Below are 18,355 nucleotides of genomic sequence, written 5' to 3'. Positions count from 1 at the left end.
AACCTAAGAAATTATACACACGCTATAATGTTTTTTAGCATAGTTTAAGTTTACAAAGTCAAGCACTCAGATGTTAGGAAATGGTTGAACTAAGATTGCCCGTGCAACCTTAATTTGGCTACACAATCCTGATTCATCCTCAGAGTAGGTCCGTTCCGTGCACTGAATGAGGCAGGTCCTGGGGAAAATATAGTATGTGATCATGTAATTAAAGAATGATTCAAAGTGCATATACACAAGAGGTCCTAATTAAGGTTGTGTGGGCAACCTTAATTATGTCATTTCCTGACTTTTGAGTGCTTGACTTTGCAGTCTTAATACTCTTTCAAAGTATTTTTGTGTGCATGTAATTTGTACACAACTTAACTAAAAGAATGCACGCAAGAAATGTATATTAAGCTGCTAATGTTCAATACAGTGTGGTAGCTTATATTGATTTTATGGAAGGTTATATGGTATCTTTCAGTATGTTGAGCCTTTCTGTTAACTAAAATAATTTTTCTTTAGGATTTGAAACCCAGCAATATAGTAGTAAAATCAGATTGTACACTCAAAATCCTTGATTTTGGACTGGCAAGAACAGCATGTACTAATTTTATGATGACGCCGTACGTAGTAACACGGTATTACAGAGCACCGGAGGTTATCCTAGGCATGGGATACAAAGAGAATGGTAAGTTGCAGCAATGAAGTATTAAACCTTTTCTCTAAAGTGCAATTCTCTCAGAAGAATCTCACTGGCAGGACACCTTTTGAGTTTTCTATCTCTAGTACTAATGTAATTTATAACATGGTATTGGGAATACTGAGATTTACAGAGTTAAACATTTGAGGAATAGCTGTTGTCCTGTTTCTTGTGCCTTTCTCTCTACCACTGCTCTCTTTATCCTCCTTCCCTGCCATTCTCACTTGCTTCACTCCATAGTTCTTCATTCCTATTACCGTTGTTCCATCCTCAAAAAAGAATGCATTGTTTATAAGACAATTATACTTATAGATTTTAAAAATCTAGCAGAACCACTATAGGAAATAATTAACTTGTTGTAAGGTGTCTTCTCTTTCCCCCTGTTTACCACGCCCACATTTGTTGCTTCATTTTCGTCATGTCTATTTAAGCTCTCTGGGCCAGGGAGTGTCTTTATACAATCCTAGGTCTATGTAGCACCTAAGACGCTTTGGACACTGTATTTTTAATAATAATACATCTTAAATATCTTAAACAAAGCTTTCAGCAAGGATAATGTCCTTGAATTTCATTCCCTCGTCAAAAAAAGTTTTCAGATGATTGCTTGTGAGGCAGATGATACCCTGCATTCTACTCTAGACCTTCAGCTCAGTGCATCCCTTCACTTCATATTCCTTAGCCTGGATTAGCATTATATGGCCTGGGAGCATACCTTTTTTTGAGGTGTAAAGCTTCATTGTGGCTTTCTAACCTGAGAGTTCCACAGAATTTTCCTGAGTCAGCTGTTATGATGGTTCTGTCTGATACACAGGGCCCTTGACAATACATTAATTGGTGTGGATCAAAAATGTTTAATATGCGTGTAGTAGCATGTGTCCTGAATTGGACAAGAATATTCTAAATAACATGAAGAATAATAAACTAATCTGTAAAACTGTAAATATGCAGTTTAAATTTACAAATAAAAAAACTGTTTGTCGTAATTTAAAAAAATTCTTTAATCTTTTGTCCTTGTTGCACCTAACATATGATAGTGGATATCTGGTCTGTTGGGTGCATAATGGCAGAAATGGTCCTCCATAAGGTCCTGTTCCCAGGAAGAGATTGTATCCTTCTTCACAGTGGTTTCAGGGATTGTAAAGTATGATTAAAAATTTAAAAGTAATTGAAGGATTTAAGAACTGATCAGAAAAGCATTTTATAGAGTTAAAAAAAAAAAAAAAAAGCGCAAGGCCTACCTCACAAAAACTGAATTACTGTCTAATAGCAAAACTTAGGAAAAAGCAAAGTCAGTGTTCTGTACTGTTGAGAAACTCATCTGTTAGCAGTTTGGTTTTCTGCATTCTTGTGGTTTTTATTGTAGATAGTAGGTTTATTTGTTTAGATTTTTTTAAGTTTTCCACTTTTGTTCATGACACTTCATAATTTGATCATTTCATTTTTACTTTCAGTTGATATCTGGTCAGTTGGGTGCATCATGGGAGAATTGGTGAAAGGTTGTGTGATATTCCAAGGCACTGATCGTATCCTTCCCTAGTCATCCTTGAATCCTTTTTCACATCCACCAAAGATGCACAATTATTTTTATCTATTTATGTATATAAAAGCATAAAAAAGAAAACAAAATATTTCACTACTATATTTTAATGGATCTATTGTAATGTTTGAAATTAGTGTCATTAACCAAATAGCTGAACTTCATTTTTTTCTCCTACTTACTTGACAACATTTAACATAGTTCTTACTGCTTGAACGCTTATTATTCATATTAACAACTTCACATTTTGCAGCTTTAAAAGGATATTGCTAGGTCAAAAAGCAAATTTCCTTGGCAGTGTTTCTAGTAATTAAATCATTAAAACTGAAATTTTGAAAAATTTACTTTTCACAATTTATGCTGTTTGCTTCTAGCATTTCTGTATTTGCACAATGAAAATAATCCTACTCTCAATAGTTTGTTTTTAGTTTTTAGGGTTTTTTTTCAGTTTTTTTGTATTTGTATAATAGCACACAGCAGTGCTGCAGTCTCTCAGTTGGAAATGCTGCAGAAGGGGAATGTACATTTAAAAGTAAAGACCTTTTCTTTTAGATTTTTTTTTTTTTAATTTTATGGAAACATTTCTGTTGGTCTTGGATTTTTCTAAGTTTGTTTTTACAAACTTGACATTTTGGTCTCTTAACTCATTAAATACATCTGGTTAAGATGGCTTAAACTATCTTTGCCAATAGATATATTGTACAAAAAATTATTAATTTAGTATATTTCAAAGCCTTTTCCTACAGGCAAAGTATAAAACATAACTTAATTACTTGTTTCGAGTTTATAATATAAAAATTGGAAAGGAAACTACATTTCTCTCCATTTTAATTATTCTGAAAATGAAACACTGAAAAGTGAAAGGTTTTGTGGAACATCTAGTTCTGCATCAATAAATAAAATGTTATTTTCCCAGCTTTTTTATCTATATAAAGTAGATTCTGTGAAGGTATAACCTCTATAAAAACATAAACATGTAACAATAAAGGAATTTAAATCTGAATGCTAAATTCATGACACTAATCTTCAGCAGTTGATTAACATGCATTAATTTAACAGCACAAAATAATTAATACACAATTTTTTTCACCTCTTCTTCCCTTATATATTTATTGTTTTATCCTTCAACGCCTTCAGACCAACCTAACACAATTCTTCATGTATGTTGTATATCTTCTCACTTGCATGTTAACGTTGGTTATCCTGATTGCTGTCTTGATTTATTCATAAATTTATTCATAAATAAATCAAGGGAATTTTTTTCATACTTGTCAAATATGTATATATAATGAATCAGTTTCCCTTCTGGAAGGGTAAATAAAGCTCCACCAATCTAGATTTAATGTAGCATATACTGTATAATGTAGCATATCTATATTGTAGGTGTTGCTGGTAGCTATGCTGATAGTTAATGTTGCCTAACATTTTCCATTCTAAGACTCTGTTTGTAGTTGCTTATAACTTTGTCAAACTTTAACCATTTGGGCTGAAATTTTCTATTTCAGGCGTCTGCCTCAGGTATATTTTTAAGTTTCAGCTAAAATGGTTCAGCAGTTTCATAGAATGAGGTTGGAGAAAAATACATTGTTTTTGCTAATATTAGATTCTTACAGCTGTTTCACTGAGAATCCCTAGCACCTCCATCCTTTGGTGCAGGCACTTGAACTCTGGCAGAGAGGGTTACTCTGCCAGGGATATGCCTTTGATTGTCTGCATAAAAATCACCCACATTTGGCCTCAGAAAATCATGGTTAACATATGCACAGTAGGTGTTTGTTAGAGGCTGGTGGCATTATTCTCCAAAGATTCTGCTTGTGCTGAGCATGCGCTACCTCTACATAGCTAGGTGCTGGCCAGACAGCATGCTCTATTCTAGCATTGCAGAGGTTGAGCAGGACTTTCCTTGCAGTTGCTCTTCCTAGTTGTTATGGTGCCAGGTACCAAAAAGGTACCCCCCCCCTCTCTCTCCTATGCTGTCAATGCTCCCAGTTCCCAGGTAATGAGGCGGGGGGAGGAGGAAGCAACTTAATTCAAACACAGAATAGCGGGGAGCAGAGTCCACCCAATATCTTCCTGGAAGTAATTATGACTTTGGAGGACTGGAATATTTCTCTAGATGTTAGGACTTAGGAAAACTCAATTCTCTGTTTATCTTCCTCCAGAGCTTATAGATCCACTATAGCTAGGTAAACTCACCATGTGTTAGAATCTGCTAGGAGTGAAGTCTCATATCAGTAAGATAAGGACCGCCTCTGCTCCAGAGGCTGCCATCTGCTTCTGTGGATGAAATCTGCCAGGCTGTTACATACCATCCTGTACACACCTTACGTTACAAATCAAGTTTCCGCCTAGTCTGTGTTTCAAATGCTACAAGGCATAACTTCTTAAACCCAGGTTTGAAGTGGCCCCTGTCCTAGAGCATAGCAAATGTTTGTTTCTACTTTCAACATTGGTGTGGTCCTTTGGAGAAATCCAATTAAACACTCATTGGTCCTGTTCAGTTCTTTGTTAGGTTACTGTTGGTCATTAAATTTTCCTAATACTGTTATTGACTAAAGAAAGAGAAGTAGGGATTATGAAAGATGGGGCTGAGTGTGAAGTTTTATTCAGTTAACTGATTAACCCTAAGGGTATGTCTTCACTAGCAACGTTAAAGTGCTGCCATGACAGCGCTTTAATGTGGCTGTGTAGTCGCGGCACCAGCGCTGGGAGAGAGCTCTCCCAGCTCTATAAAAAATCATCTCCATGAGGGGACTAGCTACCAGCGCTGGGAGCACGGTTCCTAACACTGGTGCTCTGTCTACACTGGTACTTTACAGCGCTGAAACTTGCAGCGTTCGGGGTGTGTTTTTTCACACCCCTGAGCGAGAAAGTTGCAGCTCTGTAAAGTGTCAGTGTAGACAAGCCCTAACTGGTGATACTTTTGAGGAGAAACAACCCTTTGAATGTAGTTTGGTGGAGCCCCTACCAGAAATCAGTCTTCCAGGTGGGAACAATATTTTTTGTGTGTGTTCAACAACTTTTTGTGTATGCACATTGTTTTAGCATGAGAGTTAACTTTTATAATTTTTTATTTACCATGCTTTTGATGTCAGTTTTCCATTTGAATGCATGGAACAAACAAATACATTATATTAGAATAATCTTTGCACTAGATGTCTATATTTTTAATATGCATCAGTGCATATCACAGGTATGAAAAGTTCTCAGTAGTGGCTGTATTTTTGGCAGACCAACTGAAATTTAAGCACTTCCAACAAAAATTTCTAAATAGAATTTTTTTTTGTGCAAAGGCATGCCATTTTGTTATACTTTCTCACTACATAAATAGGTATTCTAGAAAACTTTAGATGTGACATAACTAAATGTCTAACTTGTGAATGTTGACAGAATTGGTGTTCAGCAATATGTAGTACTGCATTAGAATTCCAAATTCCTCTGATTCAGAAAATGATTAGGGATTCTGTCAATAAGAAGGTCTCCTCCAATGTCAGATCTTTGAGATAAACTGCCTTGCATAAATTAATTTACTTGCTGTCCAAGCATCTTCAGCCATATGTACCTTTTTAATAGATTGGACTGAATTCTCAAGAACTGCTTCACAGTCAGTGATGATAGAAATAATACAAGAATAATTTATCTGTACAGTTCTCTTCAGACATTGCTATGCTTTCTATTACATAGCATGTAATAAAACACTTAATAGAGCCACATTGCTGAATATTATCTGACCCCCAGACTGTATGGAGAAGACTAGATGCTTCAGTTCCTCTCCTCCTACTTTTTTCAATGTAAACAAGTAGAAAAATCATGGAATTTCTAGCGTAATCCCAATAAAACACAGTAATTGTGTGTTGTTTTCCTAACTACTCCCTAAGCATCCTCTTTATACAGTGACAAATTGAGATTCACATTCTTAACCAAAATGCTGTTTTAAAAGCCAGATAAATGAGACAGCTTGGCAGATGAGGTGCACAGTTGTCATTTAGATAGTAAGGAGGGCAGGGGGAGAGTTGGGAAGATGCATCTTCCTAAGTGTGTGACCTCCTGTGAAGTTACATTTGAACTCTTAATAAGCTATGGTTATACTATAGCTTACATCGACATAAGTTATGTCACCCGGGGTGTAAATTAGCCACCCCCCTGAAGGACATAACTTATGCTGACTTAAGCACTGGTGTGAACAGCACTGTGTCTGCGGGAGAGCTTCTCCTGCCGACATAGCTGCGGCCACTTGTTGGGGGTGGATTAATTAAATTGATGAGAGAGCTCTCTCCAGCTGGCTTAGAGTGGCTACAAGCTGCGCTGCTGTAAACTCTCTGGTGTAGCCATAGCTTATGATCGAAGAACAGTCACTGTTCTCGTTAAGTATTACCATAATTGATAGTTAAAAACAAAACACTTAACATAGAAAATTCAGAGTTGCCATTTTAGAAGCCATTATGATTCATTAGAGTTGGATTTTCATTCCATCTTCTCAGGAAACCATTTTTAGATGAAAAATCACTATGATGCAGACTTTCTTAAGTAGAAAAGTGGTACAAAATTCTTCAGTCTGAATGTGATGCAGTTATTATTTGGTCAGGTTTGTCCTGATCTTTTTCCTGCCCTTTATTAACTTTATTTGTGAGGTATTTTGTACATCTTAGGTCCAGAAGATTCAACACCAGTCTTTCCTTTCTCTCGTCCCCGTCTCCATGAACAAAGTGCTTCATTATGGACACCAATCTCCAATCCTTTTGGATCCTGTCAATGCCACTTTTTAAAATGGCCAGTAGATTCTGTTCAAAAAGAATTCTGTTTGTGTAGTACTTTTAGTCCTTCCTACTATTGGGATTGGAAGTCTGATTTTTGGAAATTAAATTTGTTCTTTGCATGACCGCTCAGAATGCTGTGCTGCTAGAACAATGTTACAATCCAGATTTGGCTCTTACAGTCCAGGTTTTCATTACTTTCAGTGCACACAAATGCTTTGTGGCACATTTCTATAAGCAGTATCTTACACAATGCAGATTTGAAATTTTTCAGCTACTTTTCCTAAAGATAGCATCCAGATATTGATCAATGGAATAAAGTTATTGAACAGTTAGGAACTCCATCAGCAGATTTTATGAAGAAACTACAGCCTACTGTGAGGAATTATGTAGAAAACAGACCGAAATATCCGGGTATCAAATTTGAAGAGCTCTTCCCAGACTGGATATTTCCATCGGAATCTGACCGTGACAAATTAAAAAGTAAGATATTTAGATATAAGAAGGGTCTTTCTAAATTGCTTCAGTTGAAGTTTATACAGTATGCGCAGACAATGCAAACATGACACTATGCTGGTGTGATACAGTCTGATATCATCACACTACATTGCATTAGGAAGCAGGAGGTTGAAAGCAGCAGCCTTGCTTTTTCCTGCATTGGTAGCACACCATGAAATGTCCTACGGCTGCCATTAAAATAGTTTGATTAAATAGATACTTTCTATTCTCAGAATTCCAGTCTATTAAGATCCAGTCGATGGCTTGAATGTTTACTAAAAAAACATTTTTATGAAAGCCATTTTATAATGAAAATTGATCTTTCTTTCTCTAGTTGATATTGATATGCATGTGTAGTTCTCATGCTCATTTTAACTGCGTATTGATTAAATAGATTATTTTTTCTTAATTACTGGTATATTAGATATGCCTGTTGAATCTGCCTCTTGGCCACCTGCAACCGTAATTATATTTAAAAAGCCACAGCAGCAGGCAGCTTAAATTCGTTATAACAATGTGATACCACATTGATATTGGTATGGGGCTCAATCCCGCAAATACCTATTATTAACTTCACTTGTGTGAGTAGTCTCGCTAAACCACCAAAAGAGAAATATATAAAATGCACCATAAGCAATAACTCTATCAAAAGGAATTGGTGACTTCGTAAGTCACAAGAGCTAAAGCTTTCTTTTTACTATATTAATACCTATTTTTAAAATGTCAGGTTATGCTGTTCTACTTGAAATATTATTTTAGTGCCATACAAACCATGGCCTTGTACCGCAGTGAGACTGGGTGCTTAAGCAAAGTTATTTGGGTGTATTTGCAAGAGTGGGACCATGACTTGGATGGTATTAAATAATGTTTAATTTCAAACAATCTAACCTTAATTTTAAATATATGTAGCAATATAATAAAAAGAAACTTTGTTTCATTTGGCTTTTGAAGATACTAGTTTTTCTCAGTAGAGTTAATACTTTCATACGTACAGCCAGATGTGTAGTTGTACTAGACACTTATTTCATCTTGGTGCATAATGTTCAAAGACTCTCACACAAGTTTTATAAGAGACCTGTTTAATCTTGGTGCATTGTGAGACAAGCTTGAAGGCCAAGAGTCTACAGGTAACTAATAGAAGTACTTGAATTATTAACTTGCTTAGGAATTTTTGTTGTGAAACTTTTTTGTTAGGATATATTCTACCATATGTTGTTTTGTTACATTTTAGCATTTTAGCTTCTGAAACGTTGTTTGTTCTTTCCCACCCTCTTCTAGCAAGTCAAGCTAGAGATTTATTATCAAAAATGCTGGTAGTAGACCCAGACAAACGAATTTCTGTAGATGAAGCCTTACGACATCCATATATCACGGTCTGGTATGATCCAGCTGAAGCGGAAGCAGTAAGTGTACATAAAAAATTCTACTCAAAGTATCACTTTAATCTTCATATTTGAGACAGTAGTTTGTGGCTTGTGTCAGGTCAAGAGTAGATGTTGAATTCTCACTTTTCAGGCTAGCAAAGATTACATATGTAATCTTGAGAATATAATAGCTTGAAGTGATTGAAGTACCACCTCCAAAACAGCCCAAGAAGTGGCATTAGGGTTGGTTTGAAAACATCCCCTATAGCTGATTTCCTCTCCATAGATATATAGTTGCCAGTGCAACAGTAATTTAGGCAGGTTTTTAATCCTACCAGCTTTAGGATAAAACCATTTAATTTTGTTGAGAATCCTTCAGGCCTCATGATTTCTTTAAACCTAATATCCAGTTTTCAGCTGACAAATCTAATCTTGGTACATCATTCCAGTAGCTTGATTAGTTTTGCAATTGAGACCATATAATTCTGAGGCACTTCTATAAAACAGATAAGATGGAGATATTGGCAAGGGACCCAGCCAGAGATTAGCAACTAAAAATAACATAACATTTCACCTAGCTCTTTTTTGTTGTTGTTGACACCATGGTTAATTATACTAATGAAATGCTGCAGTTATATTTCAGATTTTATTTTCTTTGTAGCCTCCTCCTAAAATCTATGATGCACAGCTGGAAGAAAGAGAACATGCCATTGAAGAATGGAAAGGTAATAGCCAAAAATGACTGATTCCAGTGATGGTGGTAATTTATCGACCATCACTACTAAAGTAGTGTAACTCCTACACTGCATGGCTGATCAGAACACACCAGATTCATTATACAATACTGCATGCAACAATGTGAAGATTAAAGACCCAACAAATCATAAAATGTCATATTATGAAGTTAATTATAGATTAGTATACAATACATTTGGAAAGTGAAGAAAGTAGTATATTTTGCTAAATACAAGTTTTATTTGCTTTTCTGGTATTTTGTTAGTTCTCTTTGTGGGTGGGTGGTGTGGTTTTTTGTTTGTTTTATGAAACCAGCCTTCTAAGGTAAGTGTTTGTTTATAATGGATCTCTAATACATTTTTCTTAATCAAGAGTTCTTCAAAACAGATACACCATCCACTCTCCAAACCACAATACTTAGTCTCAGATCTGTTCTAGTACAGGAGTCCTGCCTATCAGAGTTGTGTATTTATAGTAAGACACCATTTTCTTTATTGAGTAGCTTCTATGTTGGTAATTTGTTTAAAAGATTAAAGGCATTGTGTGTTCTGGTAACAATTATGCCTTATTTATAGCATTGTGTACATCACCTTGTGGTGAAACCAAGATATGAGGTAGCCCTTACTCACTCAAGTAGTCTCGATCACATTAGCAGAATTAGTTTTACAAGTTAGGGCTACAGGATCAGGCCCATAATATTACCTTTAGAGAGAAGACCTTATAGATAAGTAATTTCCATCATGGTTATGAATGAAAATATTCCTATTGGTAAGAAAAAAGTGCTAAGGTTTTTCCAATACAGGTGGTCTGACTATTATGTTTTTAGCTGACATACTTTTTTCTGACCTTTGTAAAAGTTTAATTTCAATGTAGTTCAGCCATACAGTAAGTTATTACAATGGGTTAACTATTATATTTCCTTTAATGAGTTTAGAGTATGTCTATTAACTTTTTGGTAAATATTGAAACTGTTTTTAACTCTTCAAGTAAATTTGCAAAGTCCATTCGTCATAACTGTTGTTTGTTCCATTGGGAAAGTGTACCTCTAAACAGTTTACAGCTACACCTTTAAAAGTGTAAAAGGAAATGGCTGAAAGCACTGTTTTTTGTAATATTATCTTTCCCTACCAACCCTTTTTCTTTTACTTAAGAATTAATATACAAAGAAGTAATGGATTGGGAAGAAAGAAGCAAGAATGGTGTGGTAAAAGATCAGCCCTCAGGTTAGTCATTGGTTTTAATAGTTTAATTTTTTCTGTAGCTCTGATACATGTTTGGTGAGATGCTCATATTACATGAATCAGAATCAACAATCCAGTTATGCCAGAAAGTTTTGGTGATCTTGATCCTGATCAGTCTCCCAGATTCATAGTCAATTTGCCTTGCTATGAAGTGAGCTGCGGAAGCATGTGCTGCTCTTCTTCCTCCCTGACTGGAAGAGATAAAAATAATTGTTTTGGGTTTAATTGTTTATAAACCACTTCTTTCTAAGACATTCTCCTGTCCTGTAGGTATAACCTGTGTCCTTGGTGCCCAGATGACAGAACAAGGAGCAATGGTCTCAAGTTGCAGTGGGGGAGGTCTAGGTTGGATATTAGGAAACACTATTTCACTAGGAGGGTGGTGAAGCATTCGAATGCGTTCCCTAGGGAGGTGGTGGAATCTCCTTCCTTAGAGGTTTTTAAGGCCCGGCTTGACAAAGCCCTGGCTGGGATGATTTAGTTGGGGATTGGTCCTGCTTTGAGCAGAGGGTTGGACTAGATGACTTCCTGAGGTCCCTTCCAACCCTGATATTCTATGATTCTATGATTCTGTGAGATGTATATTACCTTGCATTGGCTGTATTAAAAACGTTTAAAAGTGAAAATCCAGGGTGCTCGTGGCCTCTCCTAAACTGATAGCAGTATTATAGAACACAGTTTAGCGCATCTGTACTTCTCAAAGGTTTTAGTACAGTGGCTAGCATCTGCAATGGTTTTGTAATGAAAAAATGTCTAATGCACTGAAGAAACTTGCAGCAGTGTTTCAGTCCCTTTATTCAGATGTTTGGGGGGTGGGGGGAAAGAGGGTGGTTCTTGTCTTGGCCTTGTAACTTAGGTGGGTAGTAGTGATTTTGTTAGCAGAGTATAAAAATTGCAGAAGAACCTTTGCCCTGTTTCCTTTCTATATCAGTTTTTTCTCACTGTTATCCTTGTATTGTTCTGAGGAACTAATTTGTTTAATTGGGGTAATGATTTGTCAGATCCTGAATCCCAAGCCAAAGCAAGTGCAGGTAAATCCTTTTTACGTAGTTTCCCATATTTATAAATATTAAAATAGTAATTTATTGTCCTTACCCCTTGCCTTAATAATTGATACTAGAAACAGCATATGTGAAAAGCAGGTAGACTTCAAATTTGACTGTATTCTTGATGTAAACCCATTGTGTCGTCGCTGTGTTTTTGCTGGGAAACAGCTTACTTTGCTCTTCCATTCTGGGTTAGAAAGAGTTTGCTTTATCTTACCCCTGTTTCTCAGCTGGATACATTATATAGATTTAAATTTACATGTAAATTCAGAAGCTAGTAATATGGCCTGCTCAAAAGGCTAAAATAGTCATATTCTACACAGAGAACTCCAGTGAGGTACCTTACATGTTACAGTAAATATGTTCAGGGGAATGCCCCTGTTATCTTCTGTAAAGACCCACATTATTGGAGGTTTTATATTTAAGGAGTTCCAAAGGTATGAACCAGTTTTTATCTCATCTAGTACCTGAAAGAAACTGCCAGACCACATGAAAAATGTGCTGTGAACTGAAAAGTGAAATAAAGTATGTTGTGGAAAACAACTCTGCAGGCTCTACAAAATGTTATTCTTTAGAAACTTGCAAACTGTTTTGCAGGGATCCAGTACTCTTCAGCTGATGGCACTGTAACTCAAGATGTCCTGCTGCAATGTTTAGATTTAATTTGTCTTTAGTTTTATAGTTTGTCACAACTTCTTTATTTGTAGTACTAGTTGTCTCGTAATTCAATGACATTGGGATTATTCCTCTCTGTGTGTAACATTTTAATAACTGTATAATACAAGTACAGCAGTTATGTAATTGTTTGTAGAACTCTGATAGAATGAACATTGGGGAAAGGAATATTTTAGGTTCAAAATACTGACAAAATTACAGAAACTGGTACCTCAAAGTATAAAAGTGTAATTTAGTATAAATAAGAATACAGATATTTAGTAATCTTGTCTTCAGGTACTTACTCATACAGTTTTCTGGAGGATGCTAAGAGAAACCTCTCCACATCCACCTATCTTTTACCATACAATGTAAATACAGTGATATTTTTAGAATTTCCATGGTCAGACAGAGTAACATTAAGAAAAACTTGAAGCTAAAATCTCCAGGTAATTTAACAATAATCTTCTGTCAAGAATAAAGTTAGGTTACCCTTAATGTTAATTCTAACACATTCAGAAAACAGAACAGGCTGTACAACTATCCCTCCTGGAGAGTTAGAGCCAGTATCCCCTGAAATACCCAAACCTTACTCCAGGATGCATATTGGATACTGAATACCTAGAATTAAAAAATGAAAAACCAAAGTCACTTTTGAGGTAAAATTCTAGTAACACTTTATCTAAGTATTTCTATACTCTGAGTTGTTTTTTCATCCAAAAAAAAATTTAGTTCACACAGATTTTAGTTCACACATTTGTGTGCTTGCTTACCTTGAATACTACCTTATTCCACATATAAGCCTATGGAAATAGTATATCTTCTGTAGCTTCTATTTTGGCTGACATAAAACTTTAACTTCTTCCTGTGTCTCAAAAATTATCATAACCAACATAATCCTAGCAAGTTAAATATTTACTATTTCCCAAAACCGAGTCTTACATTTGAATTAAAATTAGTGTAATCTGGAAAGAGTTCAGTCTGTTAAATTCAAGCTTGTATCTGATGTGCTGCTCTAAAATTGAATTCCTCGTTGCTATTGTCATACTTGTCACCAGTTCTGTTTTGGAATTTGAGGTGGATGCACCTTTCTTTGTGGGTTTTTGGTTAGCATTTGATATGCCTTTATGAAGTGCCATGCTCTGAGAATGTGTCAATCATATTGAAAGTAACCTCCCCCCCCCCCCAACTTTTAGTGTTCGCTGGTATTCCAGTGATTCTTACTTTTCTTTTTTCCAGCCCAATTTTTAGATGAGTCCAACCTGATTCAGTATAACATTTCTTGACTGTAAAACTCTCAGACATAATCATGAGGAGCTGTATAGGTTAAAAGCCCTGAAATAGACTTTAACTTCTTGACTATTTTTGTCTAGTTTTTTATCTGTCATCAGTTTAAGTATATCATTGTGACGGGTTGGATCACAGAACCCCCCTGGGGAACTGCCAACTGATGTGCCAAGACTGCTTCTGCCCCTGCTTTCCCTGCCAGCTTGGGACTCCAGCACCCTGTCTTGTTGAGCCAGACACGCCAGTCTGCTCCAACACAGACCCAGGGTCTGAACCACATGTCCCAAAGCTGTAGACGTAACAGAAAGCAATTTAAGAAGTGTTCCTGTCTTTAACACTCAGATGCTCAATGGGGTCCAAACCCCAAATAAATCCGTTTTACCCTGTATAAAGCTTATACATAAATTGTTTGCTCTCTATAACGCTGATAGAGAGATATCCACAGCTGTTTGCCCCTCCCCCCCGATATTAATACATACTCTGGGTTAATTAATAAGTAAAAAGTGATTTTATTAAATACAGAAAGTAGGATTTAATGGTTCCAAGTAATAGCATACAGAACAAAGTGAATTACCAAGAAAAATAAAATAAAACACACAAGTCTAAGCCTAATACAGTAATAAAACTGAATACAGATAAAATCTCACCCTCAGAGATGTTTCAGTAAGTTTCTTTCGCAGACTGGATGCCTTCCTAGTCTGGGCACAATCCTTGTTCCAGCTCAGATGGTAGCTAGGGGATTTCTCGTGACTGCAGCCCCCTTTGTTCTGTTCCACCCACTTGTATATCTTTTGCATAAGGCAGGAATCCTTTGTCGTCCTCCTGGGTTCCCACCCCTCCTTTTCAATGGAAAAGCACCAGGTTAAAGATGGATTCCAGTTCAGGTGACATGATCACATGTCACTGAAAGACTTCATTACCCACTTGCCAGCACACACGTATACAGGAAGACTTACAAGTAAAACAGAGCCATCTACAGTCAATTGTCCTGGTTAATGGGAGCCATCAAGATTCCAAACCACCATTAATGGCCCTCACTTTGCATAATTACAATAGGCCCTCAGAGTTATATTTCCTATTTCTAGTTTCAGATACAAGAATGATACATTCATACAAATAGGATGAACACATTCAGTAGAGTATAAGCTTTGTAATGATACCTTACAAGCGACCTTTTGCATGAAGCATATTCCAGTTACATTATATTCACGCTCATTAGCATATTTTCATAAATTCATATAGAGTGCAACGTCACAATCATATTTTAGGCATCTTATGCACATTTTTACTGCAGTTTAGAAATCTCAGACAGTGGCTTCTAACGTAGTCCCTTCCAACAAGAGATATCAGCTTTCCTTCCTCTAAGGAGTGGGTAGTGTGTAGAGGATCTCAGGTGCTCTCTCTATGGACCTCACAGTCCTAAGTCTGGCTCTACTGCTGGAGCCTCCCAGTGCCTCCTGCTCCCTACAAGTTACTGTTGGCCATTTTCTTCGATGCCTCCTAACTAACTCTGGAGTCTCCCCTGATACTTTACCACACAAGGCTCTCTACTCTGAGCGCATGCTGCTTCTTATATAGTCCTGGCATAGCCACATGACATCCCCCCTTTCTGCCTGCAAGCCCCATCCGTCTCTCTTGAGTACTAAATATCGCAGAATGCATTCTCTTTAAACTACCAAGCCTTAGTAACCAGCATAGCAGCACTTCCCCTTAAAGAGCTTGCCATGTCTTCTGTTATGTGGCTGTAAAAATTAGTAATCCAATCTATTCTGGGAGGTGTTGGATACCTGTTGTATGCTTTGACTGTTCTGACTAGTGTTAAATTTTCTGATGTGAATAGGTAATGCAAAAAGCATTACTGTTAAGAGTGAAATGGAGATCTTCCCATCTTCTCAAGGAATAAAGTTACAAATTATTCAAACATAAAAACGACAAAATGAGATGTCAGAAGGGCATGGAACAATGTTTCCTGCTTTTTACAACACTAATGTGGAAATGTAAAACTGAAATCTGCTTATCAGACTTGTTTGCTCTTCTAATTTTGTTCAGTGATGAGCTGCTGGTATCTTTCTTTTCTTTTTAAAACAGGTACAGTATTCTTTTTGGAGGAAAAAGGCACAGAGTGTTGCATGTATTTTGCACAGATACGTGAGCTCAAATTTTAAGTTAACTTTGATAGTCCCTTAATAAATACAATAGTAAAGCATTGTGTACTCTGGAAAAGGAGATACTAAGAATCCTAAAGCATTATTATCTATATTTGCAATAATGTCTTGCCTCAGATTTTATTATGCTTGGTTTACTTAGCACAGATGCAGCAGTGAATAGCAACACCAGTCCTTCCCAGTCATCATCGATCAATGACATTTCATCCATGTCAACTGAGCAAACATTGGCTTCAGATACAGACAGCAGCCTTGATGCCTTGACAGGACCCCTTGAAGGATGCCGATGATCAGCCAGGATTGCAGACTTCACTTTGGGAAAAAAACTCGTTTCCATTGGCCTGAATTGCTTGTAAGTTAATGGAACCAAGTAGAGAAACTCCATGTTCTGCATGTTCTTCTAAAGTAATGCCTGTGTTTTTACTCAGTTGTAATAAGACTCCCTGCTTAATGTTATAGAATGAAAGCAAATCAATGTCTAAAGAAGAAAAAATTTCAGTTTAGACATTACTATGGGCTTTTTTTGTTTCAGCCTATTTCAGGTGAGCAGTTACAGTAGATGTGTACCAGATAACTCCTCCTGAGTGAGTTTATGGATCTTCTGTCTCATTCAGTAGACTTCTGTAACACACATATGGTCATTACATTTTTGCATAGAATTACCCTGTAGTGGGTGTTTTGAATGTATAGCGTCCGTATAATTTGCTTAAATATGACTACAGAAGTTTGTGCTATTTAACTCCAATATGTTGTATGTGAGTGTTACCTTACATATTGGAAATTATCAGTACTGTATTCAAGGGGCAATTGTTCTTCCACATAGCACTTTTTTTTTCCTATTGAGCCCTTTCTTTCCTCACCTCCCAATAATTTTGTATATCTTCTTGTAGAAGAAACAAACTTGTGAACTTCATATAGCATAGCCATCATTTCATATTTTACCCAGGAATGCGACTATGCTTCTCTGAATGTCTTCTTTCAGTTGTTTTAGTGGGAGGTAGAATGGGTTAGCTTGGTGAAGCAAAATGTCTCTTTAAACGAGGTGAAGTGCTAAATTATTTCCTTATTTTCTGGCTAATACATTGTTTTGGTCCTTTTTTTATCAATAAAAACTTTTAGAAACGACCCTTTCCCTACTTTTTCTTTCAAGAACAAAAATTAGTCCTGTGGAGCTTCTCCCTTCGTCACTTCTTGTGTCTCAATGCAAAAATCTGATAAAGTGCAGAGGCGATGGGGAGACTTGAAACCTAAGTGACCCCTGGAATAGTTGCACAATTTTTTTTCTAGTCTTGTTTATGAAACCATTCTACAATGTGAACACTTCTAAATTTTGATAGGCCTTTTGACTGATTTGACAAATTATATTCTTAAGTATTTCTTATATCCATAGAGCTCAGCTCTACATCCAAATTAGACAAAACTCTTTCTTTATTAAAAAAGCGATCTGTCTACATTTTTTAACAAGGTACCACAGGAGAGGGAGGCTGTTTGCAGTGAAGCTCTTCTTCAGTTTTAATAGAAGCTTATCAATGCAGTTTTCAGATTTAAATAATACAGACATTGCCTCTTACATTGCACAGTATTTTGAATTATTAGAAAATGTGTGTGCAGTAGAATAGTGCTTAAGTTATCAAATGTTATACAGTTGTGCATTTGCAAACAGAAAAGCATGTTTGCTTTGGAACGCACAAGTGTAAGCAATGCTTTGCTAAAAGATCTTCTTGTGTGCACGTGTGTATGGTTAAACTATATAACTAAAATAGTAATGAAAAATGTCAAAGATGAGGCAAAACATTTTGCTTTCATAGTGGCACTATATTTAGCTGTTGATTTAGATACTGAAGTCTTGAACATTTAAAGAGAACTTGTACAACTTTCTCACTGAACCAGCAATTATGTTACTGACCTGAATTGTTCAAGTATGCTGTTTGGGAAAGGAAAAATAATTGCCCATGATTTTGCATGCTCTTGGTTATGATCTGAAAGGTAGACGTTTTTCTGTTAATGCAGTGTGTACCCATAAATGTTTTAAAATAGGTTAATTTGCTGTAGCTTTGAATTTATCAGAACAGAAAAATTTGACAAGAAAATTGGACAGAAGTATCTTACCTGATATAAGCTGTAGGAAGTAAATCTTTAGAGTTCACATCTAGCATCTTCGTTTTGATATTTTTTTTTTAACACGAGTACTGTTTTTGAGTTTTGCATTTTTGTTTTTTTTAATTCAAAAATACAGATATATTCTTTATCATGTGTTTCTGGTGATATGTGCAAAATTTGTCTGGCTTATTTTGTCGTCAGAGCAAACCTTTGATAAAAATGCTTATTGTGTTCTTACACAATAGAATTGTGCATACTCTTTATCTCTGGGTGTTTGGAGGTGTTAATG

At 36.2% G+C, this 18,355-nt stretch overlaps 1 protein-coding gene across 8 annotated transcripts in view; it reads left to right on the top strand.

Moving 5' to 3' along the window:
• The window catches only part of MAPK9 (mitogen-activated protein kinase 9), a 58,033-nt gene that overhangs the window by 28,573 nt on the left and 11,105 nt on the right, over positions 1 to 18,355 (top strand). For 2 of the 8 annotated variants that reach the window (XR_508523.4, XR_255886.5), the window contains exons 6-12: positions 508 to 673; positions 2,137 to 2,208; positions 7,277 to 7,459; positions 8,753 to 8,877; positions 9,500 to 9,563; positions 10,725 to 10,796; positions 16,114 to 16,318. Coding sequence is in view for 4 of the 8 variants with exons in the window: in XM_005295865.5 (XP_005295922.1) it covers positions 508 to 673; positions 2,137 to 2,208; positions 7,277 to 7,459; positions 8,753 to 8,877; positions 9,500 to 9,563; positions 10,725 to 10,796; positions 16,114 to 16,256 (825 nt within the window). In the remaining 4 variants the exon portion in view is untranslated. Of the gene's footprint in view, positions 1 to 507; positions 674 to 1,719; positions 1,792 to 2,136; positions 2,209 to 7,276; positions 7,460 to 8,752; positions 8,878 to 9,499; positions 9,564 to 10,724; positions 10,797 to 16,108; positions 18,215 to 18,355 lie in introns of those variants that run through there. The other 6 variants (XR_010589926.1, XR_010589925.1, XM_065555085.1 and 3 more) reach the window with 5 other exon arrangements.

The sequence above is a fragment of the Chrysemys picta genome, chromosome 8, assembly GCF_011386835.1.
Source record: "Chrysemys picta bellii isolate R12L10 chromosome 8, ASM1138683v2, whole genome shotgun sequence".
In the NCBI taxonomy this organism is placed as follows: domain Eukaryota; kingdom Metazoa; phylum Chordata; order Testudines; family Emydidae; genus Chrysemys; species Chrysemys picta.
This window is presented reverse-complemented; position numbering and strand designations above follow the sequence as displayed.